General features: G+C 44.5%; 1 protein-coding gene across 1 annotated transcript in view; it reads left to right on the plus strand.

Moving 5' to 3' along the window:
* The first annotated feature begins 972 nt into the window (after window positions 1–972).
* ANXA5 (annexin A5) overlaps window positions 973–18,244 on the plus strand; it is a 42,481-nt gene continuing 25,209 nt past the window's right edge. Inside the window, exons 1-3 of the mRNA XM_087724431.1 lie at window positions 973–1,175; window positions 1,547–1,588; window positions 16,447–16,531. Coding sequence (XP_087580557.1) covers window positions 1,580–1,588; window positions 16,447–16,531 — 94 coding nt within the window. The 5' untranslated portion in view covers window positions 973–1,175; window positions 1,547–1,579. The remainder of the gene's footprint in view (window positions 1,176–1,546; window positions 1,589–16,446; window positions 16,532–18,244) is intronic.

Below are 18,244 nucleotides of genomic sequence, written 5' to 3' on the forward strand. Positions count from 1 at the left end.
GATTTAAAGAGTATTTAAGTTCATTCATCTTAGTTTCTGCAGCACATGGATGATTCTGTTTTGTCTTATCAGAAAGGTCACAAAGAAGTCCCAAGGTTATATAATCTTTAACAAACTTAAGGTCAGTTCTTCTTAGTTGTCTTAAATTTTATTACATGGCTTACATTTAACATTTTTATTTTAAAATGGCAATTTAAAAAACTTGGAATATTTCTGGTTACAGGTTTTTTTTGCATACCTAAAATCTGTTTTTCTTATTTATGAGTTTTATTTCGAAAATGGTGCAGAAAAATAACACAATTCATTTGGTCTTAATGGGTAACTTCAAGAGAATGGAACAAATGGAGGCCATCACTTGGAATAGTTTGCATATTTTTGGAGATTATAAAGTTACTGTTATCCCCCAGACAGAAAATTTAACTCCACACAAACTTGGAAAAATTATAATGTTATAATGTTAATTATTTATGATTAATGACTAAAATAGTCAAAATTCAATGCAACTGCCTCACTCTGTTCAAAGAGTGAGCTTGCCCTGTTTGGACATATTTGCATAGGCAAGTCCTTTCTTCTTTTATACCCATTTACTGGGAAGTGCATCTCTTTGAATTCTCAACTTTGTTAATACCAGGTTTCATTATTTGTATCTGAAAATATTATGTGGATCCAGCTAGATAGATGTAGTCTAATGTGTGAAACTCGGGATGTGATTTTTACCACGATGCCCGTTTGGGTGACTGAGGCCCCTGAATAGAGACTTTGATCACAGGACAGTAATAACTATCTTACTACAATTGTCCTTTGTTATATAATTGTTCAGCAAGCGGTGCGTTCGTCTGAGTGTAAAGCAAGTTCCGCATAGGACCAATAATGTTCCAGAAAGAGCTTCCTCTCATGCATATTAAGTCCCTGACTTTCGAAATATTTTAAGGCTGGAGGAAAAGGAAAGAGACACTCAACCGCACCCAGGGCCCGCCGAGTAGCAGAGTAATTCGGGGTGGGGCCCCAGGCAGGAAGACCAGGATCGACTCTAACGGAGAACCGCGGGGGAATCTGAGCGCTGGGTGTGGCAGGCCGCGAGAGCGACGCGCACTTTCTCTGGCTCTGTCCATTTCCCTTGCTTCCCTAAAGGCCATCGCATCTCGCAGCTTCGCCCCCTCATTTTAAAGGCTACGGTACGTATCGGCTTGCTTTTCGAGCGGGGAGGTAAAACAGAGGCTAGAAAGTAGCGAAAGATCCAGCGGAGGAAGCCATTGCCGAATGCTCTTAATTGCTCCACGTATCGGGTCTTTGTATCTCGGAGGCCTCGGCTGAACCCAGCCTGGAGCAACAGGGCATGGAAACGTCACAGGAGAAAGTGCTCGGGCGGTTTCCTGTGGCCGAAAGTTGAGGTTCAGCAGAGACCCGCTCCTCCCCCCCCCCCCGATTTGGAGTGGGTGCCTATTGGGTTACTCCGAAAAAGGAGCTGCTCGGAGGAAACCAAAGAAAGTGGCCGTTCTTTTGAATTCTCGAAGGGTAACCCTCTGCCCCTTATTTTCCTTCGCAGCTTTTGCTCTTCACCTAAACGATCCCCGAAGCCATGGCAAAGGTAAGCCCTACCTTGTTTTTTCTCCTCGCGGTGTAATTTAAAATCTAATTTACAAGAGGGCTGAAGAAATTTTGAAAGAAGCCAATCGATTTGATGAATATATAAATAAATTGTAACGCTACCGCCATTTTGCAGGACACTTTTTTGGGGGTATTTGTACAATGAGATACTTTCAGCCATAGAGATTCCTAAATCCCGAAGGGCGACCTGCCATTCCTGTGAAATAGGTTTTTTTTTTAATCCAGTTAGTTTGTAATGCCAAACGAACGTTTTGGTCTTAAGGATGAAAAAAAAGTGAAGGGTAAAAAAGTTATTTTTGAGTTTCTGATTGAACTCTGGTGGCTCTGCTCCCTGCACTTTTACATTAGTTTCCCCCAATATGATATTCTCCAGCTGTGTGGGGACTAAAACTCCCAGAATTCCTAGTCAATCAGTTAGCTTTTTTATAATTTGTCAGATAATCTGAAGATGAATGACTGGGGATAAGAAATTCCTGTTTGGGGATGTGGGAGGACAGTTTCTTCCTCTCTGTTTTTCTTGTAACTCTATGCTGATTTGATCTGGGCAAATTCATCTAAATATTTAAAGAGGCCAAGTTAGGAACAGGATGAGCTCATGTTGCTCAAATGTTCCACCTCATGCTTTTTTTCCATTTTCCATTCTTTTAGCCATTTTTTTTTCTTGAGCTGCAAATTTTTTGGCTGTAAGTTGTGTCTTCTTTTTAGCAGTGCAAAGGTCAACAATTAGCTAAATAATGAATTTCCTATTCATTCCATTTGTATTTTTTTGCATTTTGGTATTGGATTACCATTATTCTATATCCTTTTTTTTACAAGTCAAATAGCCTTTTTGAATATTTTTGAACCAAACTAAATCTGAAGTAAGTTTTACAGAGTTTTCTTGAAGTTTGCAAAAATGATAATGACGTGAGGAACTAAGATTATTCATAGTATGACTCAAATTCCCAAATGTCATTTAATTTACAAAAGTTAAATGCTCTAAGGGCAGGGACGATGCTGTTTAGTCATAGCTCACTCAGATTGTATGCTTCCTCGACCTATGTGGATCTTTAACTTGATGGCCTCCAAGTTTTGATATAGAGTTGTTAAAATTCATATCAACTAACTTGTCCTGTGTTGGATAAACATTGGCAGTTGTAGCTCAACACAATGGAGAGTTCCAGACAGCTTTACAAGTGGTTCAACAAATGAACTCCTGTACACTTATTGTGTGCAAATAAGATTATGTTGAATGGCTTGTAAACTCATTTCACAGCCCCAGAGAAATGTTAAGTAGCAAAGAAACTGATTTGAACTGACATAACTAAAGAAGTATTTCAAATGCATTAGTACAGCTTTCTTTGTCTCATCATGAGTTGTAATATACTATATAATCTATCTATCTACTTTGATAGATACTTTAGAGGCAATACAGAATACCTGCCAGATGAATGGGATAAAAAGTTCAGTCATTCTATTGAGGGAATAGAAACTGCTATTGGAAATAAATGTTTGGATGTGGGAATTAGATTATGTATTTGCATAATGTAGGAATTAGATTATGAATTTGCAAAATACATCACTGAAGATACTTTCAGAAATCATAATTATAAATAATATTCATAATATAATTTAAAATGATAAAGCCTGTATATGAAGTGGATCAATACATAACTCAGCATAAGTCCGCCTTTACTAGTACTGTCTTCTGTTCTTGGTATGCTACATAAAAATTCTAAAGGGGAACCAACCTGTGCTGATCTAATTAATTAACAATGATTGCTTTATGATTGTTAATTAGGATGCCAATGTACACGAAGAAGGCATCTTGCTAAGCAAAATGCATGGTATTTTTTCTTCAGATATGTCTGACAATGAGAAGGAGTAGAGCTACAGGGAGTCTTTAACTTATGATTGTAATTGATCCCAGAATTACTGTTGTAAGTTGTGGTGGTCATTAAGTGGATCACCATGTGATCTTGGCTAATTTTATGACCTTTTTTGTGGCAGTCTGTAAGTGAATATCATGATTGTTAAGTGAACACAGTGGCCATTAAATGAACCCATTTCCTTCAATGGGGGGGGGGTGTCTTAAAGTGAAAATAAACACCAGGAATTTTGATTATATAACTCCAGAATGCTTTGAATGGTCATAAATGCAAGCTGATTGCCAAGTACCCAAAATACGATCACATGGCCACAGGTGGTGGAGGAGTTGCGGCTGTCAGAACTCCAGAGCTGGTCATACCCGCTGGGAGGACCATTGTAACTTTGAATGGTGGCTCGGTGATTAGTTGTTAAATTACTTGTAGTATGGGCAAGATGGTGGGAACATACAGAGAATAGCTTGTCGTGGATACGATGGAACAAATAGTTATAATAGAGTTGTCTGAAATCTTGATCCACTTTATACAGTTCTTAGATTTCTAATACTCAGTGTGGATTGGAATAGAAGTAGAGGCCACCTTGACAGTAGTTTCAAGACTGTTATTTAATAGGCTGCTGTAGGAAGTTTAGATAGGTAATATTGTTTTGGAAGGAAAATACAGCAGAACCCCACATGAAGCTCAGTACTGCTCCTGGGATGCTGATGCCATAGAAACCACAGCCCATGTTCTTCCATATTGCTAATTCTTGAGGGAGAGTTGTCAGCAATTGATTGCTCCCCTTTTATTTAAATATATGGGGCACTCTGATAGCAATAGCACTTGGACTTATATACCATTTAATTTTTATTTGCATTATCTAAGATCAGTTTATTTCTTTAAAAGTAGCATTATGTGTAAACATCGCCTACAAATGGTTGTGATAGTTATTGTTAGGAGATAAAGTTACTCTTCTGTTGCTCTGAATTGAATGTATATTTTAGTAGAAGTCCAACAACCTCGTCTCCATTCTCTTCTTCCTGATCTAGTGACTTTAATTGTTTTTAATCATTGAGCCCTTGCATTTTATAATTTTGTATCATTATTCTAGGCAGCCAGCCAAAACAACTTTACTTAGCAAACTCTCAATTTCTTGGTTTTATATGTTTAACTTTGGTAGGATTGCTATTATGTTGTTTTGCTGTAACTAGAAATGGTGCTTTAATTATTAAAATCTTTGGAAGTCCTTAAGAAAGTTGTAATATCTTTTGATGATTTTTTTAAATATTTGAACTTAATTTGATAAGTCCAATAAGTTATGATACAAAAGTAATTAATTTTTGAAGATATATGGTCTGAATCTTAATATTTCATATTTTAAAACACATTGAAATGTGCATACTTTTCATTTTCTGCCTTCAGCAATACTTTTTAAATGAATGTTAATGGAAATGAAAAACAAATTACACTCTTTCAACTTGCTTTTGACATTTATAAATGTGTCTTCCCTTTTATAGTGCACAAATTTAAAAATGCCTGCCACAAACTAAATGGGACATTATGTAGATGTTCCACAGTCAACAGGTTGTTTTTGAAAGTAGCCTTTTGTCTTTAGTTTTAGTTGCTAGTAGGAAGATTTGGGGGGAAAAACACCCTGCTGTTTAGGATTGCTTCCTCAAAGTCTGCTTTTTCATTAAACACACCAAAGAGCAGTTTCTGTCCATTTTTAAATTTCTAAATTTCCTGCCATTTTTTCTTCATGAAGGGAGAAGGATACAGGATTCTTCCCATTTTCCTTTGCAGTCCAGGAAATAGAGTGAGATTTCTAAGATAGATGGAAAAAACTTCTTTTTCTTATTCAAATATCTATCGAGATTTTCAGTCATGGTTCTCCCAAAGGTGCTTTTTCAAAAGGCAACTGGACTTTCTGGTTTTTCTTTGAAGACATTTTGCTTCTAATCCAAGAAGCATCTTCAACTTCTTTTCTCGTCCAACTGTTCTAAAAAAGTTCCCAAAAGATGAATACAACATCAAGTGGAGGGTCTCCATGCAACTCCTACCTCATGTTTATTTTGGAGATTCAATATTCAAAGAAATCCATCAAAGATAAAATGTGGGGTATGAGAAATGAGTATGTCGATAATGTAATCAGACAATCTTAATTGCAGTTAAGATATATGTTTAGTCTTATGTTACATTGTGGTGCCACTTGCTGATGTCTAGAATAACTTTCCTTCTACACACACATTACTTACCTGTTTATTTGTAACTGGAGTTTTTTAACCTTCACTTGCCTTTTCTAACAATACTGTTTCCATAGTAGCTGCAAATAGGAACTTGTGTACGTCATTCCCAAAAAATTACAAAGGAGACAAATAATCTAGCTTTAGCAATATATGTATAATCTTAGGTGACTCTCAAAACACATAGACTAAGAAAACCAGAACATGCTGCTTTTGACATCACTCTTTAAATTGGATGTGGTCAGACTATGGCCTCAGAACTCTGTACAGCTTCAGCAGCCCCTTCCTAACATGTTAACATGTAGAGAATTGAACTCTACAGTTTCCTGACATTCTGAGTGAAGAAAAATATGATCCAAAATAGCTGTGCTGTAGTTAAAACTAAGTAACCTATACAAACATACTATGGCTAGATATATGATATATTCCATCTATTTTGTGAACCTAAGTCACTTGCCCCAAAAGTTAAATATAGCCCTTGGTCTCTACAAGGTTGTCCAACTGGCTCCTGATTTAAATAAATTGATTTAATGCTATTTCTGGTTAAATAGAAAATAACTAAAAAAATTGGTCATAATTGTAGAAAATGCAGGATGCCTGAATGTAAATGTTTGAAGCTGGTAGAATTAGGTTCTCCCAAGGCTAAATGTTCATGATAAATAGAAATAATAATCATTTTAGAGTCTTAATTTGAATGCTAATGGATAAGAAAATATAATGAAACCTATATTTTTACAGAATTATTTGTGGCAATATATGCAATTCCCAAATAAAATTGCTAAATTGCACTAAATATGGCAACTTACTTGTGGGGCTGATAGGAGTAAATGAGTAAAAGTGTTCAGAATGTTTTATTAAGGCATGTAGCTTTTTTTCCTGGGCTGAGGAATGCACTTGGCTTTTGAGAAGCATGCAAAGGATAAGATGAAGAGAATTACCGTAAATCCAGAACATGACAATTTTGAATTGCTTTCATTTGCAATGAAATACAGTTAAATAAAGTATAGATAATAATTATTCTAAAGTCATGCTTGTATTTTTTTAAAATACTAAGCATTATAATTTGAAAGTCTCTGGAGTTGAAAGTGTCTGAAGGCCCCATTTGGCCAAGGATGTCAGATTCTATGTCTTTGATTTATGGGATGAAAGTTGGTTTTACATAGAGATAGCATCTCTAATCACGGATAAATTACATGATTGGGAAAAAAACTCCTTTCTGGAGTTCTACACATTTTGTATAGAATCTTCTTAGGTAGCAAAGTATATGAATGCCTTCCTCTCTCAAGGTCAGCACAAAGCAGAGGATGGGAGAAAATAGGCAGTGATTTCATCCTTACTCTCCCTCTTTCATGAAAGATTTATGTTTTTAATCAAGATAAAATCCAATCCCACAAGGTTGATTAATGAAAAGGGGAGTGGGAGTGGATGTGTGGGTCTTTGGTCATCCTGATGTTATCTTCTAAATATTTCCCAGCTTCTTATTACTTTATGTAGAAGATAGATATTGAAACATAATTTTCCCCCATGAGTTCCAAATAACATGGGAATAAAGGAAATAAAATAAGTTATTTCACCTGCTTTAACTTTGGTTTACAACAATGAACTTTCATTTAAAAGTAAAACAAACATTAGTAAATTACATTGGCATGTCCTGTTTGATTTGGCCCCAATTTGATCTTTTGTTTGCTTTGCATTACTCATGACCAGCATTATCTTCTTTGGCTCTTGGGCAGCATTATCGTCTAAATGCTTTCATTTTGTTAGTTATTATCTACAGCAAGCATCACAGTCATGGTGGCCATAGGTGGTAGAAATTATAGAATGCAGTTGGATATGAGAGTCTTGGCTTATCATTTTCTCCATGCATTTGCTCTTGCTCCCCATTCCCTGAGTAGACACAAATAGTTTGATCTAAATTTCTTCCTGCAACTTCAAACAGTATTCATTGCATTGGTGACTAGTTAATAGAAACATAGGTATAGTGACTGGTAGTCAACCCTGAGAAACTGGGCTGTTCTCTTGCAAAGATCTAGAAGTTTTAACTACATAATTAATTCCATTCTTTCTTTTCTTTAGTGTATATTTTTAAAGATTTTTTTCATTCTGCCTTTATTGTTTTACTTTATAAGTAACTCAAGGCAGTAAACATAGATAATATTCCTTCTTCCTAGGTTCCCCATAACAACAACCCTGTGTGGTGAGTTTACAGAGAGTGACTGGCCCAAAGTCCCTTAGCTGATTTTCATGCCTAAGCAGGGGTGGGATTCAGCCGGTTCAGACTGATTCAGACAAACCAGATGTTAATTGTAATCTGGTTTGCCAAACTGGTAGCTGACCCCACCCACCCCTCCCCTCCCAGGAGTCTCCACGTGTCCCATTCATCATGCCAGGAAAGTGAAGGGCCGGTGCAGAGGCTCTTGGAGGGCAAAAAATGGGCCCATTTCCAGCCTCCGAAGAGCCTTCAGAGCCTGGAGGAGGTCATTTTTGCCCTCCCGGAGGCTGAGAAAAGCCCCTGGAGCCTGGGGAGGGAGAAAATGTTCCCCTGCCTCCGTGGTGCAGGAAGCTGACTAGGCCACACCCCAATGGCCACGCCCATCCAGCAACTGGGCAGAGAACTGGTTGCTAAACTTTTTCAATCCCAGCTCTATGCCTAAGCACCTTTATCATTTCACCAAACTGGTTCCCTTTTTTATTTACACAACAAAATCCTAGTCATCTAGTTACTTGCAAGATTAGGGTCTCAGATAGTTCTTTGCATGGAATTATTTGTATTTCCATGTATGCATGGAAATTGATTACAAAATGCTGCATGTTGTTTTCAGTGATTACATTGTTTCTTCTGTGATACCCGTTTTAAAATATTTTGTTGGAATTTTCTACTGGTAGCACTTGTGTTTCAATAAAGTGTAGAGATGAAAATAATAGGAGATATACATAATTCAATTATTTAATGTTGGAAGATCAGATTCCATGCTTTCTTTTCTCCCTTGAACATTTAGAATATGCACTCAAGTTATATAGGTTTTTGCTTTCATTCATAATATAATTGAATAAAGTGCCCCAAAAAGGTAGTTTCCTTGGGTTATTGGTTGGCCTTGTTAATTAGGACAAGCATTGTTTTCATAGCTTTCCTACCACCACCAAAAAAGTAGGTCTCTGCCTGCCTTTCCAATAGAAGAGCAATTAGAGATGATCTAGGTTGGACATTATAGGGAATTGGAAAGAAAGCATACCTAGTTTCTGATTGGCCAAATAAATAATACATGCCTTTCTTGTGAAGTACTTGGCCGCTGACTAATTAGCCAAGGAGGCCTCCTGAGAGCTTTACAACCAAACACTTGTCAGGAATCCAAGCTGGAGTAAGAACTGCTGGCTAATTGCTGGAATGAATCTTCATACTCTACCTCTTCAGCCTCAAAGGGAGGAGGGCTAGTCATTTATTCCACTTGCCTAAGAACTATCAGCATGGTTATTTTAGTTTGTCAAGATAGCTATCCCATAAGGAGATGGTGATTCATTTCAGGATTCAAAAGACATATATTTGTTGCCAAATTATAAATGATTAATAATCACATGGCAGCTATACATTTTTTTCCACTAAATTTTGGTGGCTTTCTACGCCAGTCCCTTTTGCTGATTTTTAACAATATTGTGGACTTAATATGTGAATATTTAATAATTGAACAAACAATAGTTGAGTTTGCTTTCCGAAAATAAAGAATATAGCTAGTTTCTGAGAAGTTAAGAATGAGGAAGTAGTTGTTCTCTACAGTGAAATGTAGTGATATTGAAAATGTTTCCTCTTAGATTGAAATACTGAGATTTTCCAGAGTGGGAGGAGGGAATGGTCACACGTGGGTTTTATCACAGCCTGATTGGTCCAAGACTGAGAGGAAATCTATAAATACCGGTGCCTGTCCATTGCTAGCCCAGATTCTCTCAGTCTGGTCCAAGTTCTGTAGAGTAGTTTGTTAGGATTCTGTTTCGTTTTCTCCTTTTGGGTGAGTTCTATGCAATCTGATTCCTATTTGGCTAATTGGGCACTTTAAATCCTTTTAAATTCTAAATTGATCTGCTGTGGCCCCAAGGGACAGATCTCTGCCTCGGGCGGCTGGGGGAGGGCCCAGTGGGGCACTAGTCTCCCCCCCCCAAAGGCCAGGAGCCTTCGCCTGTCCCCGGGTACGGGGGTGCGGCTCCTTTAAGCTGCTTAAAAGCAGCCTTTTTTTGCAGCAGAAAAGTTACAAGTGGCTTCGAGCCTCGAGGAGTGAGCGGCCTGCCTTACAGCTGATTGCTCCGTAGGGGGCCTCGGTGCAGGCTCCTTTGTTTGTGTTGCCTGGGGACAAAAGAGCAGGGGGAGGAGAGCGTGTGTGTGTGCCGTGTGACTCTCCCTGCTAATTTTAAAGTAACGGCTAGAAAAGCCTGGCTGGGCTGCTGGTGATTATTTCCAGCCCTTTTCTCCCGCGCATGGAGTTCCGGTGGCCATTTTGGAGGCTGCCACGTGCGTGAGGCCTTGCCTTTATCGACGGGCCTAGTGCGGCCTAGTGAGAGGCCTTGAGCCTAGGTCTCCCCACAGGCTTCAGGCCCTGGTCTCAGGTGGGACTTTGGAGGCCGGTTCCTGCTCCTTTTCGTCAGGCACGTGAGTGGGGCATGGACGAGGGAGTGGAGATTCCCCAGGGGCAGGGGGCAGGCCCTACTGGGAGTGAGGAGGCCTTGGATCAGGAGGTGGGGAGGGGGGCTCCCCCTCAGAGATCCCTTTCTTCAAGGCGCCCCTCCAGTTCTGTCTCTAGGAATGAGGCAGCTCGCCATAGGGCGCTGGAGAAGAGCTTTGCCAGGGCAGAAAGGCAGGCCCAGCCCTCCAAGCCTTTATCTAGGGACAGATCCAGGTCCCCTCTTAGGCCCATTTCAGAGAGGTCCCCCCTTAGGGGTTTTAGCCCGGCTTCTTCAGGCAGCTCCCCTGGTAGGTCGCGGGCCTTCTCCAGGAGGGGGCGTTCTCCATCCCCCATAGATGATCCTCTGGAGGGCACGTCCAGAGGCCCCTGTTCCCCCCAAAGGTTGGCCCCCCAGGGCCCGGCTTCCACTTATGGGGATGTGGAGGATCTGGATAATCTCCCTGAAGGGATTAAAAGGCTTATTTCTGCAGCCATCACTCGGGGCATTGCCCAGCGGGACAAAGGCTCCCTTTAGGCATGGGGGGCTGAACAGGGCTCAGTGTCGGGCTTCCTCCCCTTCCATGATCAGTGAGACTTCCTTCCTGGGTGGGGGGGAGTTACCCCAGGAGATGGGATTCTCAGATGATGAGAATACCACTGTTTCGGAGGAGCCTTCTTCCAAGGTCCTATTTATGCCCGCATTGTTTAAAGTTCTCTTGGATAAGGCGAGACACACCACCAAGGTCGGAACTGGGGATCCCTCTGTGCCCCCCCCCAAGGGATCCCGACATGGTCATGTTCTCTGCCACGGCCACCAACAAGGAAGAGATCCCTGCTCCTCCCTTGTTCCTTGAGGTTCTGACCGACCAGTGGGCTAAACCTTCCAATTTCTCTTCTCCAGGTAGTACCGACCGTCGGCATTATAACATGGAGCAAGCCTTTGCTCAGGCCATTCGACGGTTGACACCCCTGTGGCTGCATTGGTGTCCTCCTCCCCGGTGGTGTCGGGCGATGCGGCAGATAAGATGAAGCCGGAGGATAAGCGCGCACAGCTTACTTTGCGGAAGAACTTCAATGCCACAGCGTGGGCCATTAAGGTGGCGGCCTCAGCTTCATACTTTAATCGTGCCACGGTCATGTGGCTCAAGAAGCTGCAGGAACGCATTCCCATACAGGAGGACCGGATCCATCAGGATCTGGTGAAGATTCTGGCAGCGTGTCAGTTCTCAGCTGACGCGACCTTGGATACGGTCAAGTTTGCTTCTAGCGCCCTGGCCACCTCGGTCACCTCCCGTAGGCTCCTGTGGTTACGCCATTGGCAAATGGACAACAAAGCGAAATGGGATTTGGCGGCTGCCCCCTTCAAGGGGCCCGATCTCTTCGGGGAGGCCCTTACTCGCATCCTAGTGGAGGATAAGGACAAAAAGAAGGTCCTCCCCTCCACGGCTAAGAAGGCCGAGAACAAGTCACGTCCTTTTCATAGGCAACAGTATAGGGCCCCTAGCTTCGGCTATAACCAGCGCTTCTCTTCTTTCTCTTCTGACAGGCAGTTCTTGGGGCAGCCCTTCCAGGACAGGAGCCGATTCCAGGGCCAGGCTCGGCGGCCCTTTCGTGGGGGAGGCGGCCGTCCCTTCCGCAGGGGGAAGTGACTCGAACCCGAGTCATCCCATCGGCGGCCGCCTCGCTCTTTATGCGGACCGGTGGGACGACATCACGTCGGATGCCTGGGTCCGAGCCACGGTTCGTTACGGGCTCAGGTTAGAATTTCTCTCCACTCCTCCAAATCTCTTTCGGTCGTTCCCTCCATCCCGGAGTCGAGAGCGCCGCCGCCTGATGAGTCAGGCGATCGCCCACCTCCTCGAAATCCAAGCGGTGGAGGCGGTTCCCGCAGGGGAACGGGGCCCGGGCCACTACTCAAATCTCTTCCTGGTCCTGAAGAGCACGGGGGGTTGGAGAGCAATTCTAGACCTCAAGCGCCTGAACAGGTTTCTGGTCTACAGGCGGTTCAAAATGTCATCGCTCAAGTCCATCCTTCAGGGCATCAGAAAAGGCGATTTCCTGGCCTCCGTGGATCTCACGGAGGCCTATCTTCACATTCCCATCCTGCCCGCTCATCGCCGGTTCTTGAGGTTCTCCCACGGGTCCTACCATTACCAGTACAGGGCTCTTCCCTTCGGCCTGGCCTCGGCCCCGCGGACCTTCACAAAGGTCCTGGCTGCTCTGGCGGCCCATCTGAGATCAGTCCCGGTCCGCCTCCAATGTTATTTAGACGATGTCTTGCTTCAGGCGGGCTCCCGGTCTCAGGCCGTTTCAGATCTTCGGCTTACCATTCGGAGCCTCCAGGCCCTGGGGTTCTCGGTAAACTTCGAAAAGAGCCATCTCACTCCTTCCACTCGCATTCTGCATCTGGGGACAGTCATAGATTCCAAGTTGGGGGAGGTGCGTCTGTCTCAGGAGAGGCAGGTAAGCCTTCGTCGGCTGGCGGAGAGCGTTCGCACAAAGAGCTCCGTTTCCATCCTCTCTCTGTCGCAGTTATTGGGCAAGATGGTCTCTTGCATAGGGATTGTCCCGTGGGCCAGGCTCCATCTTCGGCCCCTTCAATGGGAGCTTATCCCCTATCAGAGGGGACGAATGAGCAATTCCCTTCAGACTCTCCGCATCTCGGCGGGAGTCCATGCATCCCTGGCGTGGTGGCTCTCCCCGGCCATCCGGCAGGGGTGTTTGTTCTGGGAGCCGAGCAGGGTGACCGTCACCACGGACGCGAGTCTGTTCGGGTGGGGGGCCCTGGTGGGCTCTCGGATGGCTCAGGGCAGATGGACGGCCTCGGACCTCCGTCACAACATCAATTGGCTGGAACTGAAGGCCGCGCATCTGGCACTGAGTCACTTTCGCTCCTCGGTGGAAGGGAGTCATGTTCTCCTTCTGACGGACAATGTGGCCACCAAGGCGCACATCAATCGTCAGGGCGGGACCCACTCGAGAGCCCTCTGGCTGGAGGCTCTGCGATTGGGGTCATGGGCGGAGAAACACCTGCAGTCTCTGGTGGCGGAGCACATTTCGGGACTCTCCAACGTCCAGGCGGACTGGCTCAGTCGAGCAACTCTGGACAACGGCGAGTGGCAACTCCACCCGTCGCTGTTCCGGGAGATCTGTCGTCGGTTCGGGTCCCCCCGGGTGGACCTGTTTGCGTCTCCCGAGAACACACAACTCCCGCGTTTCTTCTCCCGTTTCCAGTCCAGCTCGGCGGAGGGCACGGATGCCCTCAGGAGCCGGTGGCCCCCGGGCCTTCTCTATGCCTTTCCCCCCATTCCGCTCATCCCGGGGACCGTCAGGAAGGTGGTGACGGAAAGGGCCTTGGTCATTCTGGTGGCCCCGTTTTGGCCCAGGAGACCCTGGTTTGCGGACCTGGTTCAGCTGTCGGTGACTTCCCCGTGGAGGATCCCGCAAGGGGAGGTGGTCTTACGGCAGGGGGCCCTGATTCACCCAGAGCCTCAGTGGCTTCAGCTGACCGTTTGGCTCTTGAACGGCGGCTTCTAAGGGGGGCTCATCTGTCTTCCGGGGTCATTCGCACCATCGAGGCGGCCCGTCGTCCCTCGACGACCCGCATTTATAACTCCACCTGGGCAGCGTTCGTCCGCTGGTGCTCCCCCAAGGGAATCTCTCCCGACAGAGCCACCATTCCCAACGTCTTGGATTTCCTTCAGAAGGGCCTGGAGGACGGGCTCTCGCAAAATACCTTGCGACGCCAAGTGGCGGCTCTGTCCTCGGTCTTGGGGGGGCGGGGTCTTCTTCTCTTTCCCAGTCTCCTCTGGTCAAGCTGTTCCTCAAGGGGGCGGCAAATCTCAGGCCTCCCCCCGTTCATAGATTCCCTACGTGGGATCTTCCGCTTGTCCTCAAGGCCTTAACGGGAGCCCCGTTTGAACCTCTCCGCTCAGTGCACTTGCGCTTCTTATCACTGAAGGTGGTCTTCCTGCTGGCCATCACTTCCGCCCGGCGTATATCCGAGCTGGGCGCCCTGTCTTGTAATGACGACCTCTGTCATTTTCACCAGGACAGAGTGGTCCTTCGCCTTGACCCGGCATTCGTCCCCAAAGTAAATACCCCCTTTCACAGGGCTCAGGAGATCGTCCTGCCCGACTTCTGCCCGAGTCCGTCCACTGACAGGGAGCGTCTTTGGCATCGTCTGGATGTCCGCCGTGCCTTGCGGATCTACCTCCGGCGGACCAAGGATTTCCGCAAGTCGGAGGCCTTGTTCGTCTCCTTCCTGCCTGGAGCTCTGGGTTCGAGGGTGTCCTCTGCTACCATCGGCCGTTGGCTGCGTCAGGCCATCTCAGAGGCCTACGTGGCCTCAGGGCGGCCGGTTCCGTCGGGCATCACGGCGCACTCTACCAGGAGCGCGGCGACCTCGGCAGCGTGGGCCACGAGGGCCCCGTTTGAAGACATCTGCCGGGCGGCTACCTGGGCCACTCCGACCTCGTTCATCCGACATTATCGTCTGGATGCTTTTGCGTCCGCAGACGCGTCTTTCGGTCGTAGGGTACTACAGGGGGTGGCAGCGGAGGCTCCCCTTGGGCCCTAGAGTTTCTGTTCTCCCTCCCTGGGACCTTAGCTTGGGTATGTCCCACATGTGACCATTCCCTCCTCCCACTCTGGAAAAAGGACGTTGGTCTTACCTGAATGTCTATTTTCTGATGGGAGGAGGGAATGGTCACAACCCGCCCTGAGTTCTGTCTGTTGGGGCCAAGGGGAGGGCCCGGGGGGGGGGTGTTTCCCGGGGTTGTTGTGTTGTTGTTTCTTGTTTTCAGTTGTACCGTTCCTGTTCGAGAATCTGGGCTAGCAATGGACAGGCACCGGTATTTATAGATTTCCTCTCAGTCTTGGACCAATCAGGCTGTGATAAAACCCACGTGTGACCATTCCCTCCTCCCATCAGAAAATAGACGTTCAGGTAAGACCAACGTCCTTTTCATGCTACCACTTTTCTGTAACAAGATGGGATCTAGAATAAATAAAGCTAGAGAGAGAATCCTGTTCTACTTAACATGTTGTGGGACATGTTGTCCCAGCAACACTTACGATTGGGCATGCTTAATGGGGCTGCTGGGAATTTAAGTTCAGCATTTGGAGTATTGTGGGTTGTTTGCTGATTCAGGTGAACTGAGAAAATGAAGTCTAACAATGTTCTTATTTCATGATTCGTGTATGTTAATTATGCCACATACTCATCAAAATAGTTTCTCCAACCTGAAGCTCTTTAGAATTGTTGGAACTATTTGCCAGAATTATCAACTGGTGTTCTTACCCCCCCCCCCCTGGCCTGTGAGTAACGCAGACACTGCCCAGGGTCCTTCACATCTTCCTTAGCAGACACATAGGGTTCCTCGCTATCCAAGTCCATCAGCGGCTCAGACGGATCCTGCTGGGCCACAACATATAGGACTGGGTTCTACATATACAGTTAGACAGACTATAAATTGTATATCATAATTTTATTATCTGATTTCATTCATGTTAAAGCTTTTTTCAGGAGTAAGCTCTTTACAACTGTGTTCCATATAACTCCTATATAAACTAATCACAGAATATGAATTATTTTTAATATAATTGTGCTATGAAAGAACTGCCAGGAAGATATTGTTAAACTCATTTTTTTATTCATATGCTTCTGGGAAAATTATTTTTAATATTCAATACCTGTTTTATCAGTAAACTCTGGAAATGTTCTTGTCTTTCTTGTTTGTAACAGAGTGGCTAAACACATACATAACAACACATCATTTTGTTACACAGAAGAGACCATAAATGCCTTTCTAAGGAATTGTTAGAGAGCTGATTCCCAAACCTCCAAATTCTACTATACAAGCTTTGCTCAAGATCTGATTTGTAATATTTGAATGCAAGCTTTTACCATATAAGAAATCTTTGCACTCAATATTTGCAAATTGTGTCAGATCATATAGATTTACTACTATTAGGTTTAAAGCAGATTATTTTCTAAGGGATCAATATTTAGATTTTTTAACTCATGTTTCTTGATTATCAGTTTTCTAATAAATGTCACTAAAAGGATGCTACATGAACAAAATTTTATTTTCCTTCTAGTATACAAGAGGTACTGTAAAAGACTTCCCTGGATTTGATGCCAGAGGTGATGCTGAAGCTCTTCGCAAGGCAATGAAAGGATTGGGTAAGCAGAAGCAAAATAATGTCCCATTGAAACCTTTCCTGACATACAGTTACTATTTTGTGAAAAGGAATGCGTACTCTCTGCAATCATCCCTCTCCTTCCTGTCTCCCGTGAATTTGGGCTCAAATTTCAGTAGCAGAGAATCTTCATTTTGTAGGCTTCCTAATGATCTAGGATGGGTGTTGGCAACGTATGGTTACTGAGCCACATGGAGCTCCTTCATTCCCCTGCTGTGGCTCCCTGTTGGCTGACTGGCCCCAACCCTCACCCTCCCCTCCCAGTCACTCCTTGCGTAGCCTGAGAAGGTAAGGGAGATAGTGGGTATTGAGACTTGCTCCATATTCCAGAACAGAAGGAAAACGCCCCTGTACTTGCCTCTCATCTTGCAGGCACTTCTTCCGGCTACTGCGTGCAATGTTCCCTCTAATTTTTTTTCAGTGTGTGTGGAAAAGTATAGTGTTTGAGCGGCATGTTTTCATGCCTGAGCACCTGAATTTTTTTTTTAGCCATAATTGCCATCAGAGCAGATGTTGGGGAGGGGGGCAAGGAGGAAAAGGGTCCCCTCCCTCTCCCTCAGACCCCCAGGAAGGAAGGAAGGAAAGGAAGGGGGAGGGAAAGGAAATGGGAAAGAAGAAAAGGAAAGGAAGGAAAAGAAGGGGGAGGAAAAGGAAATGGGAAAGAAGAAAAGGAAAGGAAAAAGAAAAGGAAATGGAAAAGAAGGAAACGAAAAAGAAAAGGAAATGGGAAAGAAGAAAGGAAAGGAAAAGAGAAAGGAAAGGGAACAGAAGGAAAGGAAAAAGAAAAAAATGAGAAAGAAGAAAGGAAAGAATGAAGGGGCAGGGAAAAGGAAAGCAAAAGGACAGGGAAATAAAGAAAGGAAAAGAGAGAGGAAAGGAAATGGAAAAGAAGGAAAGGAAAAGGAAAGCAAAGAAAAAGAGAAAGGAAAGGAAAAAGGAAAGGAAATGGAAAAGAAGGAAAGGAAAAAGGAAAGGAAATGAGAAAGAAGAAAGGAAAGAATGAAGAAGGGAGGGGAAGGGAAGGGAAAAGGATATAAGGAAAGTAAAAGAAAGGAAAGGAGAAAGGAAAGGAAATGGAAAAGAAGGAAAGGAAAAAGGAAAGGAAAGGAAAAATGAAAGGAAAAGAGAAAGGAAAGGAAAAAGAAAAGGAAAAGGAAAGGAAGATAGAAGAAGGACAGAAAGGGAAAGGAAAGAGTGGAAAGGATTGGTACTGCTCAAAAATCAAGGATCCCGTGGACCCCTTTGGCTCAGGCAGTCCAATTCCACCCTGGTTCCCTCTCCCCAAAGCGAAGGGATCGCAGAAAGACTGCCCAGTCCAGAACGGGGCTTCAGACGACGCAATGCCTGAGAAACCCCGGATGTGCAGAGAAACGCAGGCTACAAACAGCGAATCACGTTTTCCCAGGAACCGATGAAGCCCCATAGGACCAATGGGAATTCTCTCTTCTGCAGCGTCATTGGTCTCCGGCAGAGTCTTCCTTGATTTCACCAATCACCAGATGGAGGAGAGAGTTCAGTGCAGAGAGAGAAGAGAGGGAGGGGGGATATTTTCAGTCACATTTAAAGAAACACTGCGCTGCAGTTTAATACGTCTGCGTGGTGTTTTCTTGTTATGCGCACAGGCGCGCAGCGTAGAGGGAACATTGACTGCATGCACCTCAGTCACTCAGGGAGACGCGCAACTTGATTTCCACCT

The sequence above is a fragment of the Thamnophis sirtalis genome, unplaced genomic scaffold (genome assembly GCF_051295495.1).
Source record: "Thamnophis sirtalis isolate CommonGarterSnake01/CBP01778 unplaced genomic scaffold, rThaSir2_p1.2 scaffold_10, whole genome shotgun sequence".
Taxonomy (NCBI): Eukaryota; Metazoa; Chordata; class Lepidosauria; order Squamata; family Natricidae; genus Thamnophis; species Thamnophis sirtalis.